This window comes from Thalassophryne amazonica, chromosome 8 (assembly GCF_902500255.1).
Source record: "Thalassophryne amazonica chromosome 8, fThaAma1.1, whole genome shotgun sequence".
Lineage (NCBI taxonomy): Eukaryota > Metazoa > Chordata > Actinopteri > Batrachoidiformes > Batrachoididae > Thalassophryne > Thalassophryne amazonica.
The window spans coordinates 102,466,587-102,484,374 of NC_047110.1; the positions used below are offsets into that span (position 1 = coordinate 102,466,587).

The 17,788-nt window shown below is 42.9% G+C and overlaps 1 protein-coding gene across 1 annotated transcript in view; it reads right to left on the minus strand.

Annotated features, from left to right (window-relative positions):
- syt19 (synaptotagmin XIX) overlaps nucleotides 1-17,306 on the minus strand; it is a 45,997-nt gene extending 28,691 nt beyond the window's left edge. The window contains exons 1-2 of the mRNA XM_034177119.1: nucleotides 17,264-17,306; nucleotides 14,833-14,915 (exon numbers count right to left, since the gene is read on the minus strand). Of these exons, the coding sequence (XP_034033010.1) occupies nucleotides 14,833-14,835 (3 nt within the window). The 5' untranslated portion in view covers nucleotides 14,836-14,915; nucleotides 17,264-17,306. The remainder of the gene's footprint in view (nucleotides 1-14,832; nucleotides 14,916-17,263) is intronic.
- Between the last annotated feature and the right edge of the window lie 482 nt (nucleotides 17,307-17,788).

The following is a 17,788-nucleotide window of genomic DNA, read 5'->3' on the forward strand; positions in this document are numbered from 1 at the left end:
TCTTTAGGTGACATAAAAGCCTTGCTAATGCATGTCATGGGAAAACATGACACTGAAGAATTAGCAGGAAAGGTTGGACTAACACAAATGATGGGCACTAATCAACATGATGAAGTCCCCTTTAATCGCTATAGAAACTCCATGTGGGAAGGACTGAGAAGAAAGTACCCTGAGGTCTTGGATCCCTCTAAATTGGATGATGAGGAGTGGACACCTGAAGAGTGCCCAAAGACGTTCCTGCACCGATTCCAGAAAAGATGGGCGGAGGAAACAGGAAATGCATGGAACCATTCTCCAGCAACTGAAATCCTGTTTAAAATAACTGTAAAAAAGGCTCTACCAGATGAGGTTCAGAAAGCCCTAGACGGAGTCGTGGGACTATCAAAAATGAATTGGGCTTTATACTCTGAGCATATTTGTCACCATCTTGAAATCTACAAGAAAGAAAAACAAAAAGAAGAAGATGCAGCAAAATCCCTGACGAAAAAATTGGTGCAGATGCAGTTGGGAGAACTAACCAAAGTCAAGAAAGAAAAAACAAAGACCCAGGCACCAATGATGACCCCTGTTCCTTCTGAGTCGGCAAGCACAGGCCCTACGGCAAACACTGCTGCCACCATACAGGCACCTGTGGTAACAGCCACACAGAGCCCCCAGGGAGCAGCAGGGAGCACTGCTGCAGGAGAAGTCTCTGCACCAGTGGAGCATCACTATCACTACCATAGCACTGGCACACCCGGAAATGGACCCACCTACAGTCATGGGTGGAGAGGAGAGTCATGGAACTTTCAAGGTCAAAGAGGAGGGTGGCAAAGAGGATCTCGCCAACCTTCATTTGGAAGCAGATTCCAGAACTCAGCTCCCAGGAACAGTCAAGCGGGACCGCCTATGGGACCAACACCCCCAATAGGGGATCAACCCTCTAATGAGTGTTGGAGCTGTGGACAACCTGGACATCGAATGAGAAATTGTCCGGCCCGGCCTTGGGTTGGACCCTCTGCCTATTGGCAATAGGGGGGCCTAGAGAAGACAGAGGGGGAAACGGTGGCATTGGCTATTTCGATGATACCTAAGGAAGAGCCAACCGTCACCGTTAATATACAAAACAGAGATTTCCCTTTCATGGTGGATACAGGGGCAACATACTCTTGCATAGGGAAAATGGGCGCTCATCTCCCCCTCTCTGGGTCTGTAATTAAGACCATCGGCTTCTCTGGGAAGACTCAAATAATACCTTTTACACGCCCACTTCCTGTAACGAATGCAGGAAAAACAATTGAAGCACCCCTGTTATACTCACAAAATACACCTGTGAATTTGCTGGGAAGAGACATTTTATGTAAGCTACAAACCCAGATAGTGTGTACCCATCAAGGACTGCAAATACACTTTCCTGACGAAGCACTCACCAACATTATGGTGCTTATGGACATGGAAAACAAGGTCCGACCTGTGCAACCCATGGTATACTGGCTGAAGTTACAACCAGAAAATTCAAATCTTCAACTGGAATGGGAAAAATGGAAGCCCTGGGCAGAACAACACTATGAAGCACTATGTACACCTAGTTTACCTTTACATGTCACCCTGATGTTCAATGCCAAACAAGAACAAACTGACTATGCATGCTGCTGGGATGTATTGATGAATCAACGGCTGTTTCACATAACCACCACAGAAATTTATTTAAGCCCCCAAGGGGCCACAGCTTCTGTCAAGCTAACTTCAGCTGAACAACAATGGTATCAAGTGCCGAATGCCACGCCTCATGTGACCCTTTTAGTCTCAGAAAAGTACGAATCCCATGACCTAGGTCCAATGGTAAAGACAGCCTCAGAAGTTGAAGAATGGCAAAACATGGAAAGTCCACAAGTACATCTGTCAAAAGACCAGCAGTTTATACGAATTAATTTAAAAGTAAATGATGAGGCTATAGCTCAAAAAGTGGAGCTCAATCCTAGACCAGAGGGACAAATGGTGTTATCGACCCAACAAGAGAAATTGTTAGAGCAAATACCACCAGTGGTGTGGTCCAAAAGCAAAACAGATGTAGGACTAGTAAAAACAGCCTTACCAGTAAAAATAAAAGTAAAACCGGGAGCAAAACTGCCTCACCAAAGGCAGTATCCATTAAAACCTTAGGCATAAAACCAGTAATTAAGGGACTAATGGCAGCTGGAGTTTTAATAAAAACTGCAAGCCCATGCAATACTCCTATCTACCCTATCCCTAAAAACAATACCAAAGAGTATCGGCTGGTACATGATCTGCGTCCTATCAATGCAATAATAGAAATGGATGCACCTATAGTACCTGATCCGCATACTATACTATCAAGCATCCCTGCTGGAGCAAAATGGTACACGGTAATCGATCTGTGTTCAGCCTATTTCAGTGTGCCTGTGCACCCAGACTCACAACATTTGTTTGCATTCACATTTCTGGGACAACAGCTAACGTATACACGGCTACCTCAGGGACTGAACCTGTCCCCAGCCATCTTTAACAAAGTCCTGGCTGAAGATTTACAACACCTTGATATACCCAGTACATTGGTGCAATATATGGATGATCTCCTTATTGCATCAGAGACTCAAGAACAGTGTGAAAAAGATTCATTAATTGTATTGCATGCATTGGCAGATGGAGGTCATAAAGTAAGTAAGGACAAATTGCAGTTCTGCAAACAACAAGTAGAATACTTGGGAAGACAGTTGTGTGGGACCACGCGATGTATAGCCCCAAGCCAAGTGGAGGCTATAATCAAGGCTCCCAAACCCCAAACAGTGGGACAGATGCTTTCATTCCTTGGGATGGCAGGGTACAGTCGGCCGTGGATTTGTGATTATGCTATAAAAACTGCACCTTTGCGTGCCATGATTAGAGCAGTGGGGCAAACAAGCAATGCAGCTCTCCTCGTCTGGACAGATCAGGCAACGGGAGCTTTTGAGGCCCTAAAAACAGACATGCAATCTGCTCCCGCGTTAGGTAACCCAGATTATGGGAAACCTTTCCATTTGTATGTTACTGAAAAAGCTGGATATGCTTGTGCTGTACTAATGCAGGAAACAAATGAAGGAAAACAACCATTGGCCTATTATAGTACAAAGCTTGACAACATTGAAACAGGATTGCCACCATGCTATCAGGGTCTAGCAGCAGCTGCCTTTGCATTTCAAAAAGCATCATCCATAATCATGGGACATGCAGTAACGTTGTACACGTCGCATCAGTTACATGCCCTGCTAACCAGTCAACGTTTTGTCTTAACACAAGCTAGACGCACTGGATATGAAGTTGTGTTGTCCGCTCCAGAAATAACAATACAACGTTGTCACACGGTGAATCCCGCCACCAAATTGACCACACCGTTAGATGGTACTCCACATAACTGTGTGGCAGAGACAGAGAAATTTTTGAGAGCCAGAGAACATTTGTATAATCACGCCATAGATGCAGATCTAACCCTGTTCGTGGACGGCTCATGCTTTCGGGATGCCGCGGGATTGCATGCGGGTATGGGGATAGTTAAACTAAACACGGATGGCGAGACCTTTGAATTACTGGAGTCCCAAGGAATTGATCAGCCTTGTTCAGCCCAACTGGCAGAAATCAAAGCCTTAACTATGGCTTGCCAGATAGCTAAAGATCAACGTGTTAATATCTACACAGACTCAGCCTACGCTTATGGCGTATGTCATGTACATGCAAACATTTGGAAACAAAGGGGATTCCTGAGAGCAGATGGCACCCCTGTCACTCATGGAGAAGCAATTTCCCAACTGTTACATGCTCTCCAATTACCGTCTGAGGTAGCCATCATTAAATGTGCAGGTCATCAAAAGAATAATAACATCATAGCTCAAGGTAACAACTTAGCAGATGACGCAGCTCGCAAAGGAGCACAAGGAGAAAATATGTTTCCCCTGCTAACCATCCAAGATTGTGCCCCACTGGTTTCACTTGACGCACTGATAGTGGCTCAAAGTAGGGCCAGTGGAGAAGAAAAACGAATGTGGGTTAAACGAGGCGCTATTGAGACACGCAGTCAGGGGCCAGCGGACAAGCTGTGGCGCAGTAGCCATGGACATTTTGTGTTACCCACCAATTTATTATGACATGCAATCATTTGGGCCCACGGACCCGATCATTGTTCGCGAGTCCAAATTATGAACAAACTAAAAGCTGTCTGGTGGTCACCATATATGGCAGCTACAGTGGACCGTTTGTTGAATGAGTGTGAGGTATGTGCACAGTACAATGTCCGGAAATCATTCACAGCCCCTTTAGCCCACATTCCGGTCCCTGATGGGCCATTCAGACATCTTATGATGGATTTCATAGACATGGGAGCTGAAAATCGAGTTAAACGAATGAGATATGTTTTGGTAGTGATATGCAGATTCAGCCGATGGATTGAGGCAGTAGCCTCTGCAAATCAAGACCATAAAACGGTAGCCAAATTTCTGTGCCGAGATGTCTTTCCAAGATTTGGCATTCCAGATACTATCTCATCTGACAACGGTAGGGCTTTTGTAGCCAAGGTTACACAAGAAACATTCAAACAATTGGGTATCAAACAGAAATTTGGGTGTGTTTATCACCCCCAATCAAATGGGGCGGTGGAACGGGCTAATGGCATTTTAAAGAACAAACTAGCAAAAATCATAGCAGACAGCAATGGCAAACTAACCTGGCTGGATGCGTTGCCGCTTGCTTTATTGTCAATGCGCTCACAAACTAACCGACTAACCCATTTGACACCATTTGAAGCTCTTACAGGTCGGCCGATGCCTATTCCATACCTGAGAGGACCCTACGAAGGACCATCGCTGGAGCAGCTACAAGACGAATGGCATAATTATCTGAGACAGTTAACCCAAATACACAAAACTATCTTTTTGCAGGTCAAAGGTGCTACAGAAGACAGAGAAGCAGAGATTCCACTCGAAAATCAGAGCATCCAGCCTGGTGATCTGGTTTACGTCAAAGTGTTCAAAAAGAAGTGGGACAGGCCCCGCCGAGAAAGTCCTTTTAAAGTTATTCTTGCCTCACGTACAGCAGTCAAAGTAGACGGTAAGGACACTTGGTTTCATTTAAACCACTGCTGTAGGGTTGGTGGCCCAGCGCCCCTGCGGCCTCGGCAAGCTCGTCTTGGCAGAGCCGCCGGGCCAAGGGGGGAAGCAAGAGAAGCCAGAGACCCTACAGCAGCACCGAGGGACGGCCACGCCTCCCTGCAGCCAGAAGAAGCACCGAGGGAAGGCCACGCCTCCCTGCAGCCAGGCGAACACCGGCCAAGGCGCTCACAGAGACTGATTGAACAAAGACGACGCACAGCTTCAGAGAGTAGTGGATCCCTGCCAGATAGAGCAGTGACAGACTCAGATGCAGACTCAGAAACAACTGGAGACGCAGGCCAACAGACAGACAGAAATACAGACCGACAGATAGACAGGCCACAGGAGACATCAGACTCGGACAGCAACTTAGTAGATTTACCAACAGAAGAACCACAGGAAGTACAACCCAGACAAAGCACAGATACACCACACATCCCTAGTGACAGCTCATCTAGTGACGGCTCACTCAGTAGCACATCTAGTAGCACATCTCAACAGTCATCAGAACAATGATTAAGGAATTAGTCAAGGGATTGTCCATACTACTGGTGGTCAGTATGGGAGAAAATAGACATCCAAAACATACAATGGACTGTGCCGTGGCCATGGCCGCAATAGCAGCTAAACAAGGCATTCTAAACACAGGAAAAACATATAATTTGGTATACATTAAATCAAAAGCCTACAAGAACATAGGAATACAGGGAAAGCTGGGGGATTACATATTAGGCGAAGCCATTAGCATCAAATGTGAAGAGGAGGGAACACTCAACATAGAGGTAATTTGTGATAAAAGAGGATGCAGGGAAACCAAGCAAGACGTAACTGTTACAGTACATGAAGCCACAAAATGGGTAAAAATCAAACCAAGGAAAAAGAGGACAATTAGAAGCCTAGAAACAAGCAGTCACTTAGGGAGATGGGATCCCAGTACAGACCTAGCCTGCACACAAGGGTTGAAGACCAATTTATTTTACCAATGGTTGAAATTTTCGGCTAGGCAGATCAGTGAAAAGCCTTGCATAGCCTGTCACCGGAAAGGTGTGATACCTCAGGCTAAACCCCTACCTGATATCAACAACTGTTATAGGAGCCCCCAACATAACTCAGACCAAGCAGAATGCTATACACAATGTGTTATGAAAATGGCAGTAGGTGATGAAAAATATGCTGCCGACAGTAAACTTTGTCCAGTGCCCCTAAGTACAGAAGGAACCGTTCCACCTATGATTAAAATAGAGAAAGGGATGATACACCCATTCTGTATAGCTAAAGGATTAGTAGCACAATACATAAGCGATTGGCAGGTAGGGACGACCCAGTCAAAACACCACATACAGTGTATGCAAAAGCAGCAAGAATACAAACCGGCCAAAACAGCATGGAACATTACCGTCTGTCACACCCTGCCAGCAGCAGGCATACAGTGTGAACAAATAGTACCGGCCACAGGGGGGTCTGTAATTGGACTGAATCTCACCCATGCTTCATGGGTATCTACTCCAAATTTAGCTAATGGAACGGTACCCTTAGCTGACATCTTTTGGATATGCGGACAAAGAAGGAAACTCCTGTCATCGCTGTCCCCTAATTGGAAAGGCCTTTGTGCTCCTGTGATGCTCACAGGAGCTATAACAGTAATTGAAATGCCAAATTCAATACAACCCATACCACAGAAACTTCGTAAGAAAAGAGGAATAATGACGTTTAAAACAGACTACAACATCACAGTAAGAAACGGGATACCAGAAGGGATACCCCGACAATTAGAAGCCATAGACAGTAGCAGAGTTAAAGCAGATGAAGACGCGGATAAATGGGGATGGGCATTGGCGCTGTTCGGGGTTACTCCAAAAATCCGTTCTAGGTTCCAGGAGGTGCAGTGGATTAATTACTTGTGGTATAATCAGCAAAGATACCTGAACTGGACATTGGCAGCAGTAGGAGCCTTAACCGAACAACTGCACGCCACCTCGCTAATGACAATGCAAAATAGATTAGCTATCGAGATGATGATGGCTGATGAACAAGGAGTTTGTATTATGATCAAAGCCACCGAATGTTGCACAGCTATTCCCATGCGTACAGGGGAAGACGGAAATTTGACAGAGCTCTTAATCACACTTGAAGAGATGCAACAGGAACTGTTAAGTAACTCCATAGGAGGGAGAAATGAAACTGACGATTCTGGATACATTGTAGGGAATGGAATGAATATTGGCCCACTATTTTCACTGTTTGGGACTCTAAGGAGAGGGTGGATATCATGGAAAGACTGGTTATACCAGATAGGTGTAGTCTTGGCACTAACAGGGGTGGCGGTCTTGCTGGTAATATGTTGTGGTATTCCCTTGATAAAATTTCTGGTCAATAAATTGATTTCATCCACAGTAGGACAGCTCCCACTGTTAGCCATCCGAGCCCTAGAAGAAAGCACAAACGAAACAGACAGAGAACCAGAATATATGGAAATGGATGAAATACCAATTATCCTCCCCGACAGCCCCCAGCTCCCTAATATTGTGGCGTATACCCCAGATAGGGAGGACTGGGATGGACCGTGCTTGGTGATATTGTAGACGAGGAAGAAGACATGCACGCATATTTACATTCACACACATGCACCCACAAAAATGAGGGATAGGATAGACAATATCTGAAAGAATGACATGGAGCTGTAATAATGAACGTATATGTATATTACTAGGACACAGGAGTATGGCTGAGAGACCAGACTCCCCTGATCAGGGACCTATGCCTGATCTGCCTCTATCAAGTCTGATTGGACTCTCAGAACTGTTTGGAGAAGAGGATATACAGGAGGGATGGTCGAGACATGATTGGTCGCCACAGCCGCCTTCCATCCAGCAGCTAAACCAGTTGGCAACAGAAGGATCTTCATCGTTCCAGCACCTGGCGATGACGGCTTCACAGAATCTGCCTGCAGCAAGAGTCGGCCCGAGGACTCCACCATCACCTGAAGGACCCTTTGGACTCAGGAACACACCCCTTCCGCAGATGCCATGGAGACAGTCACATGTGCCAGTGGCAACGATACCCTCCAGGGGAGGCAGCCAAGGTCGGCCATATGCAGCAACCGCCCGAGTGCATCCTAGACCCAATTCACTGCTAGGACCTGTCCCCAGCTTTCCAACCCCAAGGCAGGAGAGATATTCTGATCAGCCCAGTGCCTCTGGAGGAGGATCAGCAGGGGTAGACCTTAGCCGAACTCACCCACCAGGGCAGAGGGGAGCTTTGTACAGGCTGCTAAATGCCCAGAGTGTCCCAACCACTTGCCTGTGCGACATCAACAATACTCTCCCCACACACGAAATGCCTTCCCCCTTGTACTTCCTGTCCCCTGGACTGCACAACCTTAATCTGGTCATGGTCACCCCACTGGACATGGCAATCTTGGTTCGAGAGCTTCGTCTTCCACAAGAGTCTGTTCCAAAAACCTTGGAGCAGCTCCTGCCCCTCACAAATCACATTCCCCATGGGCTATTTGAGGAAATCATGCCACAACTGAGTCAGACAGCTGCATACCTGTTAAGGATACACCGTGACAATGCCAACATCTCTTGTGCTCAGGAGGGCCTCCATACTCAACTGTGTGGTTTTCAGTCTAGTATGGACATGCTAGCCAGCATGATGGAGCATATGGAGAGGGAACAGCTAGGGCTGGCCGCCACCACGCTGAATGTGGGCAAGAATTCTCTGGGGGCCCTGTACAACCTGGCCAAGCAGCACAAGGAGCTGGAAAGATCCATCAGAGAACTGCATGACTGTCTGAAAGCCAGAATTCCTGATCCTTCCCCCACTACCCCTGAAAGGCCAACCTCCCCATATTCCCCAACTTCTCCCAAAACTTCAGATGCTGAGTAAATGCTGAGGAGCGCGGACTGACGTAATGGCACTGAAAACGGACGATGACCTTGGTTCTTGAGTTTGAATTACGGACTGGTTTCAGAAATCTGAGTGTAAATAAAAAAAATTAAAAAAAAACACAAAGAAGGATATATGTTAGTAACGAAGGTCGGGTAAATGTCTGTCCTTACCATCATCTGCGTAACACAGATAAAGCTAAATGCATACACATAGATATCACATTGCAAAGTTATAAAAAGGGGACCCTTACACGGCGTGTTTGTAGATTTAGTAGTAAAGATGCACCATAGGGACCCCTTTTTCTTAAATTATAGCATGCCTCAAGAGACATGCATCGCCTAAATTTGGCGTCTGGCCAAAAAGGGCATTAGAAAACAAGCTGAAAAAAGAAGAAAAACAAAGTGGAGAATGTTGAGAAATGGCCTATAATGAAAACCATTATATGATTGACTAAGGCAAATGACTTAAGGACGGACATGAAGGGAAACCATTTATGGTGTTTATCATTTAACTAGACATAGCTGCGCTAACCTTAGAATAGTTTCTTGATTGGTTGACTAAATAGTGGTAACGTAGGGGTTATTTGATGCATTTAAATAATAAATGTGTGACGCTTTAACAAAATAATATGTAGAATCAAGTATAATGGGTTGGAGCCTCTGGTTGAGTGAGACAATAGATGCCAGAAGATGATTGGTTGCACTGATGTCAATGTAAAGCCTTTACTTTGCCATGATTAAGAGGTTGCTGTAACTTATGTGGCCATTTTAAGTGCCTTGAATTACACCAAAACTCAATGTTTGAATGTCACCTTGCGTTGATATAATCCAGCTAATTGATCACCTTGTGCCTTAGTATGTAGGTTCACCTGCACTTCAATATATTTACCGTGTGAAGTATCACTGATATTCATATCCGCACCAGAGTTATCAGTAAGTCGAGTGATGTGTTTTTCTTTTTTATTGCAATGCACAAATGAGGATGTCTTGTCAGTAAACAACCCAAGAGTATAGTTGATGTAATGGGACTCTTTCGAGTCCCAGAGGAGGGACTGTAGAAGTCTTTTAGGTCCTTATTCGAACTATGATGAACTATCAAGTGTCCTGATCCGAACTGTATGTCCTCTGGTTGAACTAGCAGGTGTTCAACCCAAAAAAAGGGCTCTATTAGTCATTCAGTCTGTCAGGGGCTTTCCAAGGCCTTTTAGGTGCTTTCCCGCAGGCCACGTGCAGGGGCCTCAGGCCAGCTGCACCTGTGGCTGAGGCCACGTGCGGGGGGGGGCCTCAGGCCAGCTGCACCTGTGGCTGAAGGTCTTTTAAAAAAATCAGTTGTAAATCCGTCACGTTTTAATGGGAGCGTTTGTCACATTGAAATAATGGCCTAACACCTGCTTAGGGTTCACTAGAGGACGCTTCCAATAGAAAACCATGTCTTGGGAATGAAATAAATAAAAAAGTCGAAGGAGGAGCGATGCCCGCGGGTCTCCAATAAATAGATGAGCGCGGTTGTCATATTCAGTCTCTCTTGAGGACTCAGTTTGTCTAAGCTCTGTGTCAAAGGCTTAAATAAACTTAAAAACTCTGTGCATTTTATCTTGCTTAAGGCTGAATTATTCTAAAGTGTTGTGTCCTTTTCTAGCATATCACTTGCAATTAGTTTGTGTTATCTAAAAGACGACATCCTGAGAAGACCAAAAAGAAGGACCACGACACGCGCTTCCACCTGCGCGGCGAGAGCCTCCACCCTGCGGTTAAGGAGGACGTTCTGCTCGGTCATCAGATCCAGCCGAGCCGTAAAAGCGGTGAGGATTCGCAGCAACTCACCGATCATTCCTCCTGCAGACGCCTGTGCGCCCTGTTCTTCCATTGGCCGTTCAACAGCCGGTTGACGCCCCTCGGGGTCCATGACGTTGGCCGAGATATCCTGTTGGGAAAGTGTAGGTACACGGACCCACAACAGGGGGCGCAAATGAACGGACAATGGATGAGGTCAAATAACAACACTTTACTGTTGTGAATGGGCACAACAAATACAACAGATTACAACAATAGACAAAAGCCAAATCACAAAAGGTGTCGTGTGGGCAGGCTCGAAGATAGGAGACGTCTGTCCAAAGCAGAACCGGAACCACACGATTTCCTCCGCCACCAGACCCCGGGAATACTGGAGCCGCCAAGTCCCGAACTCCCAGGTGGCCACTGCCTTCGCGTGTCGGACCTGGTACTGCTGGCGAGGAACAAAAGAACAATTAAATGTGGGCGCGTCTGCACCCAGGAATCCGCACGGCAGGAAAACTACCTCCACCACTCGCTGGAAAAGGAGTCAGCTAAACAACGCACAAAAGTCACAAAAGATCACTGTTACACAGTCAGCTGAGCATGTTACCTTCCAGGTAGAACGATATCTCGGCAAAGAGGTGGAGTCCTGCTGATATTCCCCTGCTGATCAGATGATTGGTAACAGCTGTTGCAGGTGATGCGTGACAGCTGTCACCCTGGCTGCTCCTGTGAGGCGACTGCGCCCTCTGCCTGAAGCCCGCACTTCAGGCAGGGCGCCCTCTGGTGGTGGGCCAGCAGTACCTCCTCTTCTGGAAGCCCACACAACAAAAATACCCTCTCATATCTGCAGGCCTGGAAAACAGACTTGGAAGTTGACATTTCTGTGGAGGAATGGAGTAAAGCCTGTCTTCAGGCGCAAAAACAATCAATCAACACTAAATTCAGGCTACTACAATATAAGTGGATACTTAGAACTTATATAACACCTGTAAAACTCCATTGTTTCAATCCTAATATCCCAGATGTCTGTGTAAAGTGTAGCAGCGAAAAGGGCACTCTTTTTCATTGCATGTGGCAGTGTGTAGAAATTCAGTTGTTTTGGAAGATCATTTGCATCATTTCTGATCTAATCAACTGTAATATGCCAATGGACAGTAAATTCTGTATCCTACACATCATTCCAAATACTTTTAAAGGAACGTCAAATGAAAGAAAACTCGTAAATTTTTGTTTATTGCAGGCCAAACATGTAATTGCCTTAAACTGGAAAGAAATGGAGAGACCAAAAGTCAATCAATGGATCAAACTGATGTCCAGCAATTTGGCACTGGAAAAACTGAGCTACATTTCTAAAGGACTATCTGAGGACTTTAAAGACATTTGGTTGCCCTTTCTTCGCATTGTGAAAAACTTCGACATGTAAACTTTTTAATTTAACGTGAGTGAACTGTGTGCTTTTGGGTGGGGGGTGGGAGGTTTTATGTTTGTGAGTGTTTTTTTTTTCTGTTTGTTTTATTATTATTGTAATTTCTTGTTTTATAAGTAAAATCTCAATAAAAATATTTATGAGAAAATTTGTTCAATGTTAAAGACAGGGATTTTTCCCGACTTTGAGCTATGACCTGGAAAATTGAATGAGTTCTTGCCTATCAGCAGTGGTGGGCACAGCTAACCAAAAAGTTAGCTTCGATAACAGATAATCAGCTAACTGAAAAGTTATATTTTATGACGCTAAACCGATAAACCATCCCAAAAAATTATCGGAAGCTACAGCTAACCGATAACTTTCAGTATTGTCTCCAGTACACTTGCAACTAACAAGCTAAATTGCTTCAGGTAGCATCAAACGCAGCCACAGACCCAAACAATGAGTCAGCACTTCTGTCTTTGTGCTCCCTGCCCCCTGCTGGACGCTCCTGTTTACTACATAACTTGCAGCAGTGACGCAGCTGAGAGGAACAGTGAAACTCAACTCTCAATGTGAGGCGGAGGTCTTGGAAAATGAAGCAGTGCTGACTTATGGTTTTGAAATGTAAATAAAATTAATACAGATAGAATAACTCCATTAATGTCAATTATGTCATTTGTACAAAGTTAAAATATAACATATATCTTTTAATTTTAAATAATGCACTAATTCTGAGGTTTTGTAACAAACACAGACAGATGCCAAAGGGATTATGGGTAAATGAGCCTCTGCTAACACTGATTGGTTGACTCATTCATTCTATGTAAAAACCAACATGTTAATGTGAGGTGTATGTTGGTGTTTACATATACATGTGCTTTTGTAAAATATGCCATTTTTTTTATTTGTAAAAAAAATAAATTAAAAAAATAGCCATTTACTAAGCCAAAAAGTTGATTTGACAACAGTCTGATATAACCAGGGTCAAAATAAATAGAACACGGCAAATACTGCCATGAACACTACTGGCCAGTAGATGGCAGTAGAGACCCTGAAATCTTTCAGTTTTCATACGGATCATACGGATCATGTATTATTCCAAATAAATAATCCGTCTGTGTCTCCTACATTTAAGATGCATGGAATTTAATAAACGCAAACCGAATTTCAAACATCTTATATATATTACTCTGGAACAAAGAGGACAGTCAGTGTTTGACAAAAGCAAGACGGTAAAGAACATTAAGCGTTGCAGCTCACAATGATTCCAATTGAAAATAATGGAGAAGCAACCTGAGCTTCTTCAAGCATTTTTACATAAAACAAACACAATAACAACATCTAAACCCAGAGAATATATTCAAGAGAGTTTTAGGCACAATATACAAAGGATTTAATGCTGTTGTCTGTGTGGAGCCTGATCAGAGCGTCGCAAATGCATTTCTTCTGTCGTGAATGTACTGAGGTTACCCATAATGCACTTTGTGGAGACACAATGTCCACACTAAAACCTTCAAAATTAATGCATTACTTTAAAACTAAAACATATATCTGATATTTTCACTTTATAAAACTTCAGACGTGATGTTAATTTAAATAACTTGTCCAAAATTAGTTAAAATGAAGTTAAAATTTGTTAAAATTTTAACCATAAGTTAAAACTGTATGCCTCTGGATGACTTGGGTGATACTGCCAGCATATCAGTATGGGGTCAAAAGAAATGAGCTTTTCTTTTCTGTGACTAGTTCTCCTTTGTCTGCAGAGGATAGAGTTGTGCATCTACTACAAAACATTTAACAGGTAGGTACTCATATCTTTGATTTTGGACCTCATAAATTTATTTCAAATAGGTGATGTGCATGGGTGATTGTAATCATGATTTGGTACAAAAGCAGTATCCACAAAAGGATGAGGGCCTAGAGAGGGAAAGATGGGAAGAGAAACTCCAGATTGTCAACAAATACGCAATAAAATTTGTGAAATGTTTAAATCAAGGCTTTGAACTGGTTCGTGGAAACTGTTTTTATTCATAATGTAACAAGTCTCTGCCTAAACTTTAAATAAATTCTGGGTCTGTTAGTGAAGCTTAGGGCTAACAACCGGTGATCATCTTAGTATTACCTCTGCTTTCCTGTCAATTTAATGTTGCTGAATTATACCTTAGGTGTGGTTTTTCCAGCCCACTGATTCTGCTCTTTTCCTCTCTGTCCGAGGTGCAGAGGGAAATGCGCAGGAGTGGCATCTGTAGACAACAGGACTGACCACAAGATGCCATGCCAGAAGCTGATGCAGCAGATTTTCACGTCCAGATTTCTTTTGAGGATTTAACCAATATTGGACTGGCATCCAGGAAAACTCAGACTCTAATTTGCTTCATGCTATGGAATCTGGATGAGCACAGGCACCAACAGGACTCAAAGCCTATTTAGGTCTTATTTCAGTGTTGGCCTCACTGGTTAGCTACAGCCAAAATTGTATTTTTCAGTCGTTGGTAACATTTAATATCATTACTATCTTGTGTGCCCATGTTTGACCTTTTAGCTTGTTGGCTTGGGTTCGGCACATCAGAGTCACTATTAATCAGCATGTTATGTACCCACACTCAAGTGCTCATAATTATAATGTACTGGTACACACCATATCAGTTTTGTGCACATTGTTCCGGGCTGTTGGAAGTTGCTGCAGTAGTTGGATTATTCCTTCAGCTCAAGAATCGCACTCTGTCAGAAAGGCAGAGATGACAGAAGGTCAACTCTCTCAGAAAACACTTTGTCAAATAACACCTGTGCTTCTAACATTAATCTGAATTAAACTTGGTATTTAAAGTGCAGGTGACACAATGTGTAAATTTTTTTTTGAGTATTTAAGACTAAAATTAAACAGTTTCAAATTAATGGTTTCCTGCTGTGCGCATTTACTGATGAGATAAATATTCGGATTTTGAACTGCGCACCACTAAAAACTAGGAACTTCTGGGTGAGTCTCGACATTGAAGAAGAAGGTGGAAGTGGCATCAGCAGCAGAACCATTATCTTAATAGTCCGATTAATTTATGGATTTTTACATTCTACTGACAGCCCCGTTTCCACAGAGTAGTTCGGGTCGGTGCTGCACAGTATTATACGTGTCAGAACAGTTAATTCTGGCAGGCAGAACCCTTCTGATTGTCAGGTGGAACACTTATATTGACGAGTGAGCATGCACAGTGTTGTGCGGCTTCTCCACTCCACACGGAGGCAAAACTGAGTTTTTCACATTATTTTTGTTTGTGGATAGTGAGATAATTTCGTCATGTGCTCACAGAATTCCACTGAAGCTTACGTTAATGAATGAGGTGCCGTCTTTCAACTTGCGGTGCAAAGCAGCACAACGGTGGAAGACAAGGCTCTGCTCACAGCAGAGACTCGACCCCACACCCACATACACCAAAATCAATGGATTAGACCTGTCACTGTTTTGATACAGCAGAAACTCGAACCAGCAGCAGTACACCAACTGCTGGTGTGACAAAGGGACTTTTCTTCAGCCAGGACAAGGAATTAAATTATTTTCAGATGTCATTTTCCAAATGTGGATACGTTTTCATCAGTCTGTGAAGATGATCTCACTGACAAGTAAGACTATATATTTACTCCTTGTGTGAATGGTTATAATACTTAATAATATGTTACGGTACTAACGTACAGTACACTAACTGTATTCAAGAAGGAAACAAAATTTATTTTAAAAATAGCTGATATTTTCAGTCCCTCGTGTCATTGTTCAGATTTGAAATGTATGTACCTGTTTCTAAGAAGAAAAAAAACAAAAAAAAAACAAATAAAACATCCACACTTCATCATCACTTTTTTCTGATTTCACAGATAATAAAACAAACTATTTTTTTAATCAGTTGATTACAACCAAAGAGCTGGCAAAGCAAAAAAAAAAGGTATCATCTCCACTCGCATGAGAAATCCCCTGCATTATTTATTTATTTATTTTAAAATCACCATTCTGTGTTCTGAACTCTGCCAATATCGTCTGATGGGCTGAAATAGAGCGCAGGCTTCAGACAGCTGTTATTTATCCTTCACCTGTGTGGTTATATTATCAACTTTTACCGTTCAGGATTTTTTTTAAATATCAACATTTCATAATTTTTTGTGATTATTTGCGCACATATTTTGGTGTCGCCTACGCTTTAAGTTCACCAGCACCACACAGCCTGGGTCAATTTTCTAAAACTCCTCTGGTTAAACAAAAGAGCTCTTATTCCACAGCTGACACTTTAACTGTTATACCAACATCTTACTCTCTAAAAATGTATCAAGCAAGCAATGCATTGTCCACTGTGCAGGGCGTCTCACTGTCTAGGCTCCTAGGCCTTCGACCCCTCTCAACAGATAACTTGCTGTTATAACAATGTGCTGCTCAGTAACTTTTCAGCTCCTTTTTTTTCCTCTGCACTTTTCCTCCAGACCTGCTGAACTCTGTTTTTGAAGCTTCAAAAATAAAGACAAAACATAAGATCATTTTTCTCAGAAACTTCTATTATTATTATTATTATTATTATTATTATTATTATTATTATTATTATTATTATTATTATTACACTGCATTCAGATACTCAATTTTTCCACAACAGTGCCTACAATATAATTTTAAATTAAAAAACTGTTGGTAGCACTTTACATTAAGGGCACATTAATTGACAGTTAATGCATTAATAAGGATTAACAGTTAATTAAGCCTTAACCAATGAGTTTAGTCATTGTGTTCATGATAATCAAGAAAATATTCTATGCATTAATACCTTTGCAGTGTTTAATAATTATCATTTACTGAGGATATTAACTACAGTCTTAATTCACTGTTGCTTAATGTTTATTAGTGCATGAACTAACATACCTTTATTGTAAAGTGTTACCAAATCGTCATTCAAACATATAATGTAATGAAATGGTTAAAGTTACTGTTTAAAGTTGTGAACAAAACTAAATATCAGACTGACATTTCTTGTTTGTCTTTTCTCAGAACATTCCATTTGTATCCTTGAACAACATTAATTAAAGACATGAATTCTTACCTTTTTAAAGTCATGACAGCACTATTCCAGGAACAATTCAGGCATCATCCAGTGGTCCACATCTCGAGCACTTACAGTACAAAAAGCCTGTTGAGCCTGAGAAAAATCAAATTAGCACCTGAGCATGAAGGGTTTTTCCTGTTTTTGGTGTCCTCTAGGCACACTGTCTCCTTGCCGTCTGTCTCTACACACCCAGCCGCCACATGACTTTTCTATGCAGGCAAACTGGTTTGATTAGATTCTAATGACATTTCAGGTGAACTCATCCCGGCTCTTTAACTCCTAATGATCATTCTGGGGACCTGCTAAGTGGTTGACCAGGTCAGTTTGACAAACCCAACTGTGTGTTTGGATGTTTGTTGGCGTTAACGTTGCCTCAAGGCACCAACACTAAATCCTGGACAAACTGCCCTCTGGAGCCTTATAGGCCTCAGTCAGCAGTCCTCAAAGTCAACAAGATGCACAGTTTTTTTTTTTTTTTACATAATCCAGGAAAACAATACATTATTTGCTTGTTAAAAATTC